This window comes from Branchiostoma belcheri, unplaced genomic scaffold (assembly GCF_001625305.1).
Source record: "Branchiostoma belcheri isolate BF01 breed outbred unplaced genomic scaffold, Haploidv18h27 scaffold34, whole genome shotgun sequence".
NCBI lineage: Eukaryota > Metazoa > Chordata > Leptocardii > Amphioxiformes > Branchiostomatidae > Branchiostoma > Branchiostoma belcheri.
Window position 1 is genome coordinate 2,112,164 of NW_017803954.1, and position 13,979 is coordinate 2,126,142.

Below are 13,979 nucleotides of genomic sequence, written 5' to 3' on the forward strand. Positions count from 1 at the left end.
TGAAAATATGTGAAGCCTTTCCTGAAAAGAGGAGTGAAGATTTTCACCATGTTGATCGTTGTGCAAAAAGTAAAGATGAATGATACAGTTTTATACTTTCCCAGACAGTGAAAGTGAGAAGGTTGATACTGTAGCAAGTGGCATGTGTAGTCCAGTGTCTCTGCTTCTGTACAAAACTTGTGAGTTTGAATCGCAGCTATTGCTGCTCAGCTAACATGTGCACTACTGAAACCATTCGCAGTCCTTAAGCCATGAACACTTTTCATTATGCTTGTCAAAAACAATTCCATCCATACACTGAATATGAGCCTGTCTTGTCTGTCATGACCAGCTGAAGAGTAGCTCATCTGAGTTCAATTGAGCAAATCTGGTTTGATTACACTTCATAAGCCAGTTCTGATCTGTGCCTTTCAGTGGAGGTTCTTCACTATGAAGCATGAGGTGTTTGATGTGAGCAGCAGACTGGAGCATGTCTACACCAGGCTGGACCCTGTAGGACTGGAGAACCTGGTCACTGAGGTGAGGGTCCATCCCAGGCATTACCATTCATACTACATGTATTATGGAAGATTATGTTGTGGTTGTAGCATTAAGGTCATATTGAAGGGTGCCTGAGGACTTTTTGGAAATACTAATATAGAAAAAAAACTCTATCTGACATGGTAGACTTTTTGGTCTATTTTTATAATCTATAACATATTTTTTGCCAGGGCCACATTTTGACCGCGAAATTGAACGACAAAGTTCGCAATTTTTACGCGCCATCTACCATCCGGGCTCCCATATATGGAGTGCTCTTCCAAATATGGAGTGCTCTTCCAAATAATGTGCACACCCCCGGCCCCACTGAAGCGAAAGCACGATTCCGCTGGGCCACTTGAAGCAAGGAATGTGAACTGTCACAGTGTGTGTGAGCTTCACTTTGCCATTGGGAAAGGAAAAGACAATTTTCCTGATACTTAGAGCGTTTGTAAATACAGTACATCATGTTATTTGTAGACCGCTAAGTAACCAAAATCTGCCAACTGCAAAGAATTTACGAAAACCTGCCATGCCGGCTATATATATATTTATCAAGTCGGAACACATATTCAACTGGAAATATACCACAGAAATCACCAAGAAAAAGGCATGGATTACGCCAACAACTTCCTATGAAAAAACATTTGACTGCCAAAAGGAACGTTTGAGTTTGTTTCGACTGCAAAATGTTTGTAAATATAATTTCTACCGGTAGTAACTGTTATATGCAGTTGTCGGAAGAAGATACTAGTACTTGAACAAACATGACACAAGAACTGATTTCCAATCTGCAACGTTCTTTTTTTATTTAACGAAATACAATACAAACAAACTTCAAGCTATCTTAGAGCGGAATGCATACACAATCTTACTGTAACGACGAACATATCTTTACGGTTTACAGCGGTGGCAGCTTATAACGGATCGTCCATATTTTGCAGATAAAACTCCGTACGTAAAAAAAATACATATACTGTAAGCACACGTCTACTAGGACAACGTTCAACAGAAATTCACATAATCAACAAAATTATATTCGCTAGTAATCTCATACCACGTACGGGCAGGCTTTTCTCCAGGGCTATCTACTCCGGTAACTCCATGTTTTCAGTCTTTTTTCCGAGTATGTTGCTTTCCGTAACACAACAAAGAACTTCGGGGGTAGGCATCAAAAACAAGTCCGTAACTCCATAAAACGCGGACGGTTTTTCTCCAGAAAGGTCTCAGAATAGTCCATGAAAGTCCACCTGCAAAACTACGTAGGGTATAGCCGTTTAAAAGATTGTCTAGCGGCCCAAATGTTGCCGCAAACCGCACAGCGTCCTTCGCGGCATCCACGTCGTCGTCCGCCATTTTGGTTTGGTCACGTGACTCCCCCACGCTTTAAGAATGGGGATGCTTGGGCTGTTCTTTTACTGGACATATCCCCGGCCTGTTTTCTAAATCGCGGCTCAGAATGGTAAATACAGCGTGCTGAAGGGTCAATGACCCGCATTTTACCGGAAGTCATCGGGGCCTTTGGAATGCGGACCAGAACCTGGCGATTTCGGCTCTTTTGGCTCCAAAATGGACATTTATGTAACCCATACAGCATATACAGCATTTTAGATCAAAACTGTGGCAAACTGCTAATGAAAAGGGACCAAAAATTGTTTATTTTAAACATAAGCTTCTAAACTAAAAAACGTACGTCAGGTCCGACACGCTGCGCCGCTTTATGTGCTGGGGAGGGCCGCTGGCGTATTGGCAACTGTTAAAATTTACGAAAAAATTCATTAAAATCAACATTTGAAGATAGAAAAAAATCCTGACGTACGTTTTTTGCTATCACTATAGTGCGCCTCTCTACAAAATATGGTCAATGAAAACCAAAGCACTGGCCAGGAAAATTGATTTTTCTAAAAAGGGGGCGTGGCTCATAACTCCAGATTACGTCATCGTGACGTCATAAAAATTTGCATAAATTATTGTCTTGCAAAAAGGTACTTATATGAAAAATTTCAATGACCAAAAGTAATTCTAACTAGTATTTTAAGATGTCCCAAAAGTCCTCAGGCACCATTAAACACTACCTTAAGGGCCTGGTCACATTCCTCAGATATTTGCAAACTGAGGGCATTCCCAGGATAGTCATGCATTTGTCTTACAAAATCCAGTCATGTATAGGTGAATGTTAGTAATAGTAATGTTGTTGAATTTTGCTTTCTACCTATTCACAGCAACTGTCCCAGTTTGAACAGCAGTGGACTTCATTGATCAAGACTATTGACGTTGAAAGGTAGGCGATGATGTTTGATATGAACCAATGCCATCAATATGCTGACTTAATAAGTGAAAAAACACAGCACTTTTGTCAGTGTATTTATCAGATATTGTAATGTAAATCTTGAAAGTTTCACAATGGTTTTATTTCCATGTGAAATCTTCCTGTCCCACAGCCCTGCCCAGAGAGCAGTCTTGACAGAGAGCAAAGTTGGAGAGGTACAGTTCATTCACTTCTTGATGCTCTACTTTGCTTTAAGATATGAGATAATCAGAAAAAAAAGCAGGCCTTATTAAAGTATGCCTATTTTCAATGCATCTTTAAAGACAATGCAAGCCTTCCAAATGAAACATCCGCCAATATTTCCTAACCAGCCATTGCAGAGTTACTATGCCCACGGCATGCAAGCAGGTGGCACTGGAGGGCGGAGGCAGGCCTTTGTGCTGTTTGGGACTCGTACAGGTGGAGCAGGTGGACAGGGTGGTGATGGGGTCATCGGCAAGGCAGGCATCAGGGGAGGGCCGTCTCTACACATGGTAGGGAACTAGTGCTGCGTAATCAAGCATAACATCAGGTACAGGTACTTGCACAGGTACAGGTTCAGAGCCAGTACAGAGGTTAAGATTCAGGTCCAGACCTGTATGATGAACAAATTGACAATTTGTCCCTGTGCTTTTCAATGATAACAGAAACGTTTAATAGTTAACAGAATCTTAAGATATCTTAAGAATCTTAAGACATCTTATATAGAGAATCTGTGTTTTCAAGAGGAATTTAATCATCACCCATACAACATTTTCCAGTGCTCAATTTTCTGTTGTCTCATTCCACTCCATGTAGGCTTGCCAGGCCATCTCTCCTCGTGGTCCCCTCAGCTGTGCCAGAACCTACTTCTTCAGTAGTGGACATGTCCCATACCCAGGTACCTGCTGTCAATCTTCACCCACAATACTCCTATCTACATTTCATGGGAGTTAAGGGTTTACTGGCATTTCTAGGTTTGTTTTCATTGACCAAGCATACAATGTATAAGACAATTGGAATGGATAGGAAGAGAAAGTAGGGAGTAATAACATGAACATGCACATGAACACTCTTCATGATCTTTCCTCTAGATCTGTACTTTGTTTTTCCAATGTTTATGCAGTGTCAGAAGAAGCTGGCATACCCAAGACTGAGGAGAAGAACATGGATCTCAGGTAAGGTCTTGAGTAATAGGCTCTTTTACTCACGCAATTGTTTTTATTATTGGTTGCTTCTCTTAATCATAAGTCTACAGTTTGAAAAGTACAAACTTCATTTCATTGTCTTTTTTCTTATGAGGATGATAGAAAATTTTGAGAACCATGTAGTACTACCATTTTTCTTGCTTGTCTGTCCTCTGAATTTACCTGTTTCTGGGTAAAAATCTAACAACTCAAATTGATATTGTATCAGGAGGATGTTGAAAACACTTCTTTCAGCTTATCTATGGAGCATAATCGGCTACATGTAGGTGTTGAGGGCTGAAGTAGATTTCATGTTGTGTAATTCTGCAGGTTGCTGTCCACCATGTACCTGGTAGCAGTGGATGCTGTTCTGGCTGCCATTGACCAGTACAGCAAGACTCTCAGTGTTGGAGCTGTGAGTTTGTTTGGACTTGGCCCTTCACCTGACTAATGTCTAAATACCATACCTTTTATACAGAATTACCTGTACAAGGAATGCTCTTGCTTACAGATAAAGATAGATTGAAGATTGTAGTCTTATGCTTTTCCTGTCTTGGTCCTTGATAGCCCTGTTATTCTTTTATGTTACATTTCTGCATTCAATATTTATATGCATGTATCTATGTGGAGATGAAATTCTTTGTCGAAATGTTCCTGAGCAGCCATCGTAACCCCAGCTTTTCCTATTGGGTCAGCATTAGTTGTGGCAAGCTTGTCTGAAGCATTGATGTTTCTGACTTAGGGAGAAGAGTCACTCTTCCAGTAAACCAAATTTACTTCAGTACCTAGAAGTGATCTCTTGGCCTTGTACTGAACAAATTTATTTTCAAAAAATACTAGTGGCCATGGAAGAAATACTGATGAGCCATAGATTCAACCTGTTGACTGTAGGAGCCTTGCAGATTTGTCTTCATTCGTGCTGGTACTACTGCATATTAATTTCAGAACATCTAAAACTTCCCTCCACAGGCAAGGAAGACAGTCTTAGATGTGCTGAAAGATGCGGTAGACCGGCATCAGCTGCCTCTCGGGAGTGCCTTTGCCTCATCCAAGTGAGTGAAAGTCTTGAGTAATGACAACACAGATAACCTGTTACATAGTTGAATTTGATTCAAGCTCCACTCTGTGGGCCAGTGTTGCCTTTGTGTGTACCTATAGAGTTGAGATTGTGGTAGCTAGAACCCAGATCAGAGTGCCCAAATACAGACTGCCAGAATCATTGTGACAATGTCAGATAAGATATACCACACAGACAAGTAGGTCTTGGATGTGTCGACACTGGACCTAAGTTCTCCAGAATTTGACCAACATGATTCCTTCTCATGATCATTCATTCCTTGCAGAACGTTACTATTCATTAATATGGACCTGTTTCAAGCAAAAAGAATGTTTATTTGATGCCTTTCCAAATTGCTAAACCCTTGAGTTAGTAGACATAGTGACTTGTTGTCTCATTTTTTCTTAAAGATACACTACTGTCAGATAGATGATCTTTACCTTACTCTCACTCTCTCTACAGGAACCCAATTGATTTCACAATTGAGGAGGCAGACATGCATGGGCAGTAAGTTGTTTTTCATGATGGTTGTTTTCAAAGTTTTGTATAATTGAACTAGAAGGAATGTTTGATACAGACCTTATTGATAGCGTTGATTGGACTAAGTTTGATAAATGTTTTCTAGTAAACAATGGGATGCAATTAAGTTGATGGGAATAAACACTGTACCTGATCCTGGGCAATGGAGCGTAATCTTTTAGTGACTGATGCCTCGCCTCTCTTGCAGTTCCCAAACAGCTGAGCAGGGGGCGCCGTCTCACCTTGTTAAAACTGTAAGTCTTTTGGAATATAAGAATGTGCTGTTTGGTCTTCACTTTTCACAGCTTTTCCATAGGGATGTTCCAAGTAGTAGCCATTAATTTCTGATCATGGAACTTTTGGCCCATTATTGTTCTATCAATTGAAACAGGGGCGAGTGGAAACACGAAAACCCCTATCTCCCAGGAATCGAACCCAGGCCGCCAGCTCGAGAAAACCTTGGCTAATTGGACCCATTGGACTAGGTCTGATTAGTGGTGCTTGAGCCCCATTGTTACACTATGCTAAGTAAAAGAAATGTGTGTACAAAGTAATGCCAGAGGTGTTGGTCAGGTGGCATCCTGATCAGTTTTAACTGTCAACAGTTCTGAATGCTCTTCGTCTATGTACACCCCAGGCATTCCTGTCCTTCAACGACATTCCCAGTGTGGAACACACAGGACAGTCCCTGGGGTCTGTCACCTTTGCTGAGTCCTTCCTGGTGTCCAGCCTTACTGTCATCAACCATGGTAGGCACTGAGGATGATGATGATGATGGTGTTGGTAATGATAGTGTTGATGATGATGGTGATGATAATGAACCTCTTGGTTCAAAAGGATGAAGGGATAATCTTTATACAGTTTACTAACAGTCTCTTTGTCACTGCCAAATTGTATGACATTCAAATGTATAGGCAATGACATCCATAACTGTACAAAATACTTTTGAAGTCAGAAATTAAGTTCTAACTACCAGGTACTTTTAGCTATGATTCATGAAAAAGTTACCAAAACACCATGGCAAAAGTCGTAGCTAAAGACATAAGAAATTTGAAAGTTGAATCTGTATATTATCGTTGAAATCTAAAAACTAACTAATTAAAGTTGGTTATTGATAGTTTGAGATGCTCCATTGTATATTTCCAGATGGTTCAAAAACAGTTGACAGCTGCTACACAGTGCTGACAGCCCATATCCCTCGTTATACCACCTGGATGGTGAGTCAATCCTTCTAGATGCTGTCAGTTCGTTTCATTTATTTTTGCTGGAGAATTGATTTGTAAGAGGAAAGGAGGTTTTCAAGATATACGTTATCATATAAGTTAGTGTAATAGATAATTGAAACCATGAGATGGTGTGGTATCTTATTCATTGTGCTTACTTTGTACATTTTCATTATGTCTTATCTGAAATGTAAAAATGGAAATATCTGAAATGCCTTCTCTTTTGTTCAGACCACTCAAGTGGAGACTGAGAGGTCTGACGCCGTAGTGACTTTAGTGAAGGTAAGTTGTATTGTCAGTTTTATTGACCACTATTGTTAATAACAAGGGAGAAATGAAAATGACAAGCCAGTGACGAATACTAGTAGTCATTGTTGCCTAACAAAAGACAACAAAAATGTGTTTTAGACTAGGCACAACAAAGCCACAATCAAACCTTTAAAGGGGAGAAATGAAAGAGTTAAGAGGCTTCATACATTTGCCAAATGATACAGTGGAATGCCCCATTTCTCATGCAAATTAGTTACAAATTTGCACATTCCTTTAGTATGATTTCAATGATGAACATACCGGTGGATACCTAAAATGCTCTTGCAGTTTCTATTGTAACAAGCTTATGACAAATGTGGTCACACTTAAGTGGAATTGATGAAGTTCTAGAGTTCCAATGTTGTTGTTTTTTCCAGACTCCATCTGTGGAAGTCCTGGGGGAAACCTCTCCTCCAGGGGGAGCAGGTCCAGCTGGTGGTGGCAACAAAATACTGCTTCTCCCAAGAAGGTGGGTTTGTTTGTTTGTTTGCTTGCTTTTGCATACTCGGCAAATTGCCTTTAGTGGTAACATACCAGTTTGTACAATAAGACTGGACTGTAACATACTGGAATAGACCAGGTTCTAACAGGAGCATTAACAAGTGTTCTGTTACCTTCCCCATACCAGGCCAGCTACACATTTTTGACAGAGGTTTGGTGTTCCTTCAGCCACACTGGGGCGCCCTCATCCTGCCCAGAACGGAACTGCAGAGCATTCTCTTCTATGATGGGGTAAGACTTAAACAACAACTAGAGTTCCCCGATCTCATACCTTCGCCAAATGATGTTAATCTTTATGACTGACAAATTATAGATTAGATTATTCCCCCCTGATTTAAGAAATAGGAACCTAATTTTCATGAATTATATCATTTTATCATAATCTCAACCAAAAGACAGTCTTATATTAACAAACAATGCATTCTAGCATTTCCTAATAAATTATGCAAATGAGGTCCTGATTTGAATAAATTATGTTTAATGATGTTCACCTCAACTAAACTTTCAAATACCACAAGTATGAAATTCCAGGCAGTTATCATTACATAATTATAAAACCTTCTCATTAATTATGCAAATTAAGTCATTATTAACATAATCAATATCTTCCTGTGTTTCTCTCGTTGTCAATTACCAATGTCACAAGCTTCAATTGTCCTATCATGGAATGCAGCTGATTTATAGAATTTCCCCATAAATTAGGTAAATTACTTCCATATTTGCATAAGTGTCACATAATTATATTAAACATCACGTAAGCTAGCTACATACCAAAAATCATGACGATCCGTCAAACGGTTCTTGAGTTATCCCCTTTTGAATAATTTCAAGATATATCCCTGCAGTTCCAGAGCAAGCCGATAGGGGGCCCAAGCTCACGTCACTTCTTCCCCAGCACGATAGCTACCTACCATCCAAATTTCATCACCATAGCATGTCTAGACCATGAGATATCAAAACTGGAAGTTCAGCTGCAGTACCATAACAAGCCGCTAGGGGGCCCAAAATCTAATCATTTTGAGGTCTCATCAAGACCTACCCACCTACCAAGTATCAAAATAATCCATCAAGGCCTTCTCAAGTTATCGAGACAGACAGACAGACACACACACACACACACACACACACACACACACATACACGAACGCCCCTGAAAACATAACCTTCTTGGCGAAGGTAAAAATACTGATTTTGTCAATGGAATGTACCTGGTACTTACAGCATACTGAAAGTTTCCTCTCATTTTGATGTCTAGGTTTGTGGTAGACATTCAAATTACAACTGTTATTTTTTATGCTGATTTACTTAAACACTGAATTTGTCACTGACAAGACTAGTGCCTTAAAGTTCATTTTTGAACTTGGTTAATGTAGTGCAGTTTCATTGGTTGGTCAACTAATGTGTGGATATTACTTTTTAAGGGCAGGATGATGCTTCTATAACCTCTTAGATAAATATCCTGATTCCTTGCTTGACATGTACAGTAATCCTTTCCCCCTGTGCCTAGGACTCCCGTACAGTTGTGGCCATGCTGGTCCTGACCTACAGACCAGACATGCTGGGTTTCCTGCCTGCCCAGGTCCAGAACCCTGACAACAGGCTTGTCATCGTCTTCAACCCCAGCACTCGGGCTTATAAGACATTCATGACAGAGGTACGGGAGTGGGCACTTCTTTCACTGTAGAATTTAGGACTCTATCTGGGGCCAACGAGCTGCTACATAATAAGCATGACCAGAGGAAGAATCATACATTTATCACTAAATAAATATCAGTAACAATCATAAACATAGTTGTAAGTTTGAGATTTTACGGAAGACAGAACTTAAAACATTGCATGGTTGAAGCCATAGCATTTTCTACTTCTTCAGTGGACAAGTCATTGTTTTGTACAATGTAACAGAATTATCAGAAGATGTGAACTTGTATAGTGACCAGAAGTGCTTGTTGTCCTATCTGTAGGTGCTGTCAGCTTGGCAGGAGAAGGAAGAGATGGGACAGGCCCACCTACAGACAGTTAAGGAGCTACCTGCTGACCTGGCCTCTCTGTAAGTAGCTACATTCTCTATTTACCTTGTATTTCACACGATTCTGCCTGTATCCCACGGGCTTGCATGATTGATTGATGAGAATGATTCAAATTTGTTTCTTCTGTGAAGAGATTGTGTTAATTTTGCAGGCACTCCCAGCTGCAGAAACGACTGGAGATGATGTTGACCCAACCCTCCTCTCTCAAGAAGGCCATGGTCAACCTGCCTGATCTGGAAAGGTATGACACCATAAGATGAAAACAAGCATTCTTAAATATGTCAAGCACAGTGTAGCCATGCCATGGTAGGAAAACTGTTTTCCAGAGATGCAAAAAAATAGTTAAAGGCTATGTTGAAACTGCCTTCCTATCCTTTATTTCCAGCTTTTAACAAATGTCAGAACTTTGGGTTTCGGTTGATGGACAGTGTTGTGGTCCAGCATGCAATATAATAACAATAGGTGGTAGGATGTAGTATGAGGTCAACAGGATGGACTGTGTACTGTGTAATCATGATGGTATCAAACATGAGCCATAACATATTAATCCATTCTATGTGATGTTATTCAGTTGGGTATTCCCCCATGATCATAGAATACAGTTCCACTACATTCACAAAACCCAAAAAAATCTCTCTGGAAGTCTGAGATCTCTGATTTCCTGTTGTCCTGTTGTGTAGATTCCTGCCCCACTCCTCAGCCAGCAGTCTCCTGCAGACCTCCATCCCTGCCGCTGACCTGGAGGTTCTGTTGGACCCGGCAGGGGACGAACCTATGGACCTGGAGCCCAACATGGAGGAGGTACTGGCAACCATTTACTTCTACCGATTCACCAGACTTAATTTCACAATAGAAGGGGAAAAGAGGTTTTCCCATGGCCAGCGTTTTCAGTTCGCACTTGGAACAATTATGTAGTGCAATTCTGTAACTCAAAGTAACAAAAATATAACCAAGGTATGTGTGACATAGAAACATCTGACTACATAAAGTATATTGGGTATCTACATGTACTGCCTAGATGTCAGACTCTCTAACTTTGTAGTCTTGTGAAGGGATGAGTCAAGTTCTGCACATACAGTGCACATGTACATGTACGTGTAATGTTGAAAACTTAATGTGAAGCTGACTTTCCCCCCAGATCATTGTGACCATCCTTACTGGGATCCCAGGTAGTCACAAGGACAATCTGTGCACAAGTCTTGTCAACATCAACAAGGAGCATGGCAGGTAATATTTACAGTTTCCGAATATGATCAATCATCCCCAGGGGATGTCTGCAGAAGTCATAAGGAAATTCGGTTGCAACACTTTAACCAATAGATGTAGTCTTGAGATGATGGCAATAATAGTGTCTGTTACCTGGACTTCAAGAATGTGGTTTAAAAACTGTTTGATTTCTTTGTGTCATGTTGCCTGTCGACTTACACACGTATGTGTACTCGTTAACGAAAACCCCTTGTTGACCAGACGAATAATGTTAACAGACAAACACTGTCTTATACACATATATGCTTGATTGGCCTGGACTGCACCACTACCAGAAAGACATGGAGTCTGGACAGTTAAGATGCTAAATACAGAGGCCTGCTACAGTTGATTTAGAAATCTTTTTCCATTCCTGTTAGATGGGTGGTGTTGAGACAGCCCATTGAGATTACGGAGGGGTTTGATGCAGACAGCCTCCAGGCCTCGCTCAGTGCAGCAGTCAAGGCACAGAGGAAACGGGCGGCCAAGGCCTCGACTGTGGGGAAGAAGAAGATGAGAGCTGTCATTGTCACTCCAGGGTAGGGAGAACTAATGAAATGTTAGATTTTATTGTAACAGATCATTAAGCAGCCTTCAATATTTTCTTCACACTTACAACCAGGCTTGATGTCTGAGAAACTGTTGGCCGCAGAGTGAAATTAATATTTTTCTTCTTTCTTGCACTCCTGCCAGGTTTACAGACGTGCTGGATGTGGTGATGGCAGTTTTGTGCCACCCTGACCCGGAGGTGCGCAGCAGACTGAAGGTTGGAGCAGTCACTGCCTGTGTGGACCCCATGAACACTTTCTTGGAGGACAGGTAGCAATGGGCATTATGTCTGGGACAGAAGTGTGTTGTTTTGGGTGGCGCTGGTTTAGGGGGAGTTTGTATGTATCTCGTCCTCAGCAGCAAGGATTGGAAGTGATGGGCAGAGATTCAGTTAATTGACAGGGTTGTGACCTGGTATGCCATGGCTGGTAGGATGTGGTATGGGTCACCAAGAATAAACAAACAAACCATGTACTGCATTGAGTTAGGTCATACAATTGTATCAGTAATCAGGAAGTCTGAAATATCCAATTTCTCGTTTCTTTCTTCATTGATTTGTTTGTGCTGTCTGTATTCATTATTTATAAAACTGCATCAGATATAGTCTAAGATTCTACATACATGTAAGTCAATGTCATTCTACAACTCTTTCAGGTTTCTCTTCCCCAAAGTGCTGGATCAGTGTGCTCCAGGTGAGATCAACAATTCATCCAGGACTGTTAAACATTTTGATACTACTACCAACTCTACAACAAATACAATGTCAACATGGTCAATATTTACATCTAGTAGTCTAGTTTGATTCATACTCATCGTAGCTGTCAACCTGCATTAATTATATTGATTAGACTAACAGAAGAACAGAAAGGCATTATCCTTTCACTATTTTTGTCTCTCTCTCCCTCTCTCTATGTATATAGGTTGGGTCAACAACATAGTCTTCACCAGTTGCACAGAAGCACAGGTTAGTCTAGTTTGCAAAGTTTTTTCCTCTACCTTCGAACTATATGTATGAAGGATCTTGTGACTCACTGACAGTGTTCGAAATTTGCGGTGGTGTCAGTTTTGTTTCCCTTGTTGCTACTTTATAGAACTTAGATCCTAGTCCATGACCTTGACTTTCCATCCCAGAACCCCCAGCTGGAGGTCACACAGCATCTGGTCCGAGCTGTCAACCCTGACGCTGCCTTTGTCCTGGCTGAAAGGGGAGAGGTTACAAGGTACAGCGTTGGTTGTCATCAGATAAGGGTTTGAGAGTATGGTTAATTTTCATGGATATGCAACATTTTCACCTCAGATGCATTTAGTGAGTGTCAGGGTGAATCATGATAGATACTTAATCAGCCTATGGCACTTACCTTAGATGGTACATGTAGATCTTCCCACAACTTTGTTGCATAGATCGACGGTGGCAGACATTTTCTCTCCAAAGGTTGTTGTTTGCCTGTGACACTGCTTTGCCTAAATCAGACGTGGTTAACTTCAACTCACCCCATCAATTGTAACCACTGTGATGTGTGTTTCCAGGTCAGAAGATGTAGAGCTGATCCTGTCTGAGACCATGTTCAGTCAGCCCAAGATGGCCCAGCTCAGGCACCTCGGAACACCGGGATGGTAAGTACCTGCAAATGGAAAAGGAACAGATGGATATCTAACTTACAGTTGTCAAATTTTGCTTCTGCCAAAGATGTGATACTATATACAGTGTTTTTTACCCTTGTGCAGGTCCCAAGGCCGGGTGCAGTCTTCCCCACCCTCCCCCAGCATGCAGGACATCTGTATCTACTTCTCACTACCCCTGGACAGAATCAAGTTCCAGGCCAAGTGTAAAGGTCAGGGACACCTTGACTCTGTCTGACAGTGCATTGAAATGAAAATCATGTGAATTTTTAAAAAAATTTTCTTAAAAGAAATCAGGCCACAGGATATTTTTACCATTCAAGTTAATTAGTATATATGAAATTTAGCAAGGGACACGGCTGCCTTATGGTACATGTGTTCCATATTTTGGTTATATCTAACCTTAGTCTACTTTTGTATGTACTTGTACCATCTTACTCTTACCATCTTGTTGTTACAAATTAGCTATTCATAACAGACCATGAGTCTGTAAGTGGGTGACTGAGAAAAGAGAACACACATGCAAGGTGAAGTGTAACTGTTTGTATCTTCTTGTACTGTAGCCCTGAAGTCAGCTCTATCTCCATACCCGTTCCACGGCAACGTGTACTGCACCAAGGGGCATGTCAAGTTCCTGGACTCCCCCAAGCTGTATGAAGTCCTCCACGTTACCCAGAGCGGCTACCTGACCATGGTTGCCTCGGAGACAGAGCATGACACTGCAGATGGAGACTTCTGCGTGGTGTTCACTGGCTGTGGGCTGCAGGAGGAGGTACTGAAGACCTGGCTCAGGGCTTGCACCAGACAGGTACACATCTTTGTAACAAATTCATCCTTCTTCCAACACAACACATCTCAGTGTATTCTTAATCACATCAATTGCCTTCTTTAGTGTAGAATCATCTTAACGCAATGCCGTAAGTTTTTGTCCAACTG

At 41.1% G+C, this 13,979-nt stretch overlaps 1 protein-coding gene across 1 annotated transcript in view; it reads left to right on the forward strand.

Annotated features, from left to right (window-relative positions):
* LOC109475497 (uncharacterized protein C20orf194 homolog) overlaps positions 1-13,979 on the forward strand; it is a 23,219-nt gene that overhangs the window by 5,975 nt on the left and 3,265 nt on the right. The window contains 23 exon segments of the mRNA XM_019776128.1: positions 4,324-4,408; positions 4,963-5,045; positions 5,513-5,557; positions 5,778-5,823; positions 6,207-6,318; positions 6,716-6,786; positions 7,024-7,074; positions 7,479-7,499; positions 7,501-7,570; positions 7,730-7,833; positions 9,110-9,256; positions 9,564-9,649; positions 9,781-9,870; positions 10,310-10,430; positions 10,768-10,856; positions 11,255-11,413; positions 11,568-11,693; positions 12,078-12,115; positions 12,344-12,387; positions 12,555-12,643; positions 12,951-13,037; positions 13,149-13,255; positions 13,607-13,851. Of these exon segments, the coding sequence (XP_019631687.1) occupies positions 4,324-4,408; positions 4,963-5,045; positions 5,513-5,557; positions 5,778-5,823; positions 6,207-6,318; positions 6,716-6,786; positions 7,024-7,074; positions 7,479-7,499; positions 7,501-7,570; positions 7,730-7,833; positions 9,110-9,256; positions 9,564-9,649; positions 9,781-9,870; positions 10,310-10,430; positions 10,768-10,856; positions 11,255-11,413; positions 11,568-11,693; positions 12,078-12,115; positions 12,344-12,387; positions 12,555-12,643; positions 12,951-13,037; positions 13,149-13,255; positions 13,607-13,851 (2,116 nt within the window).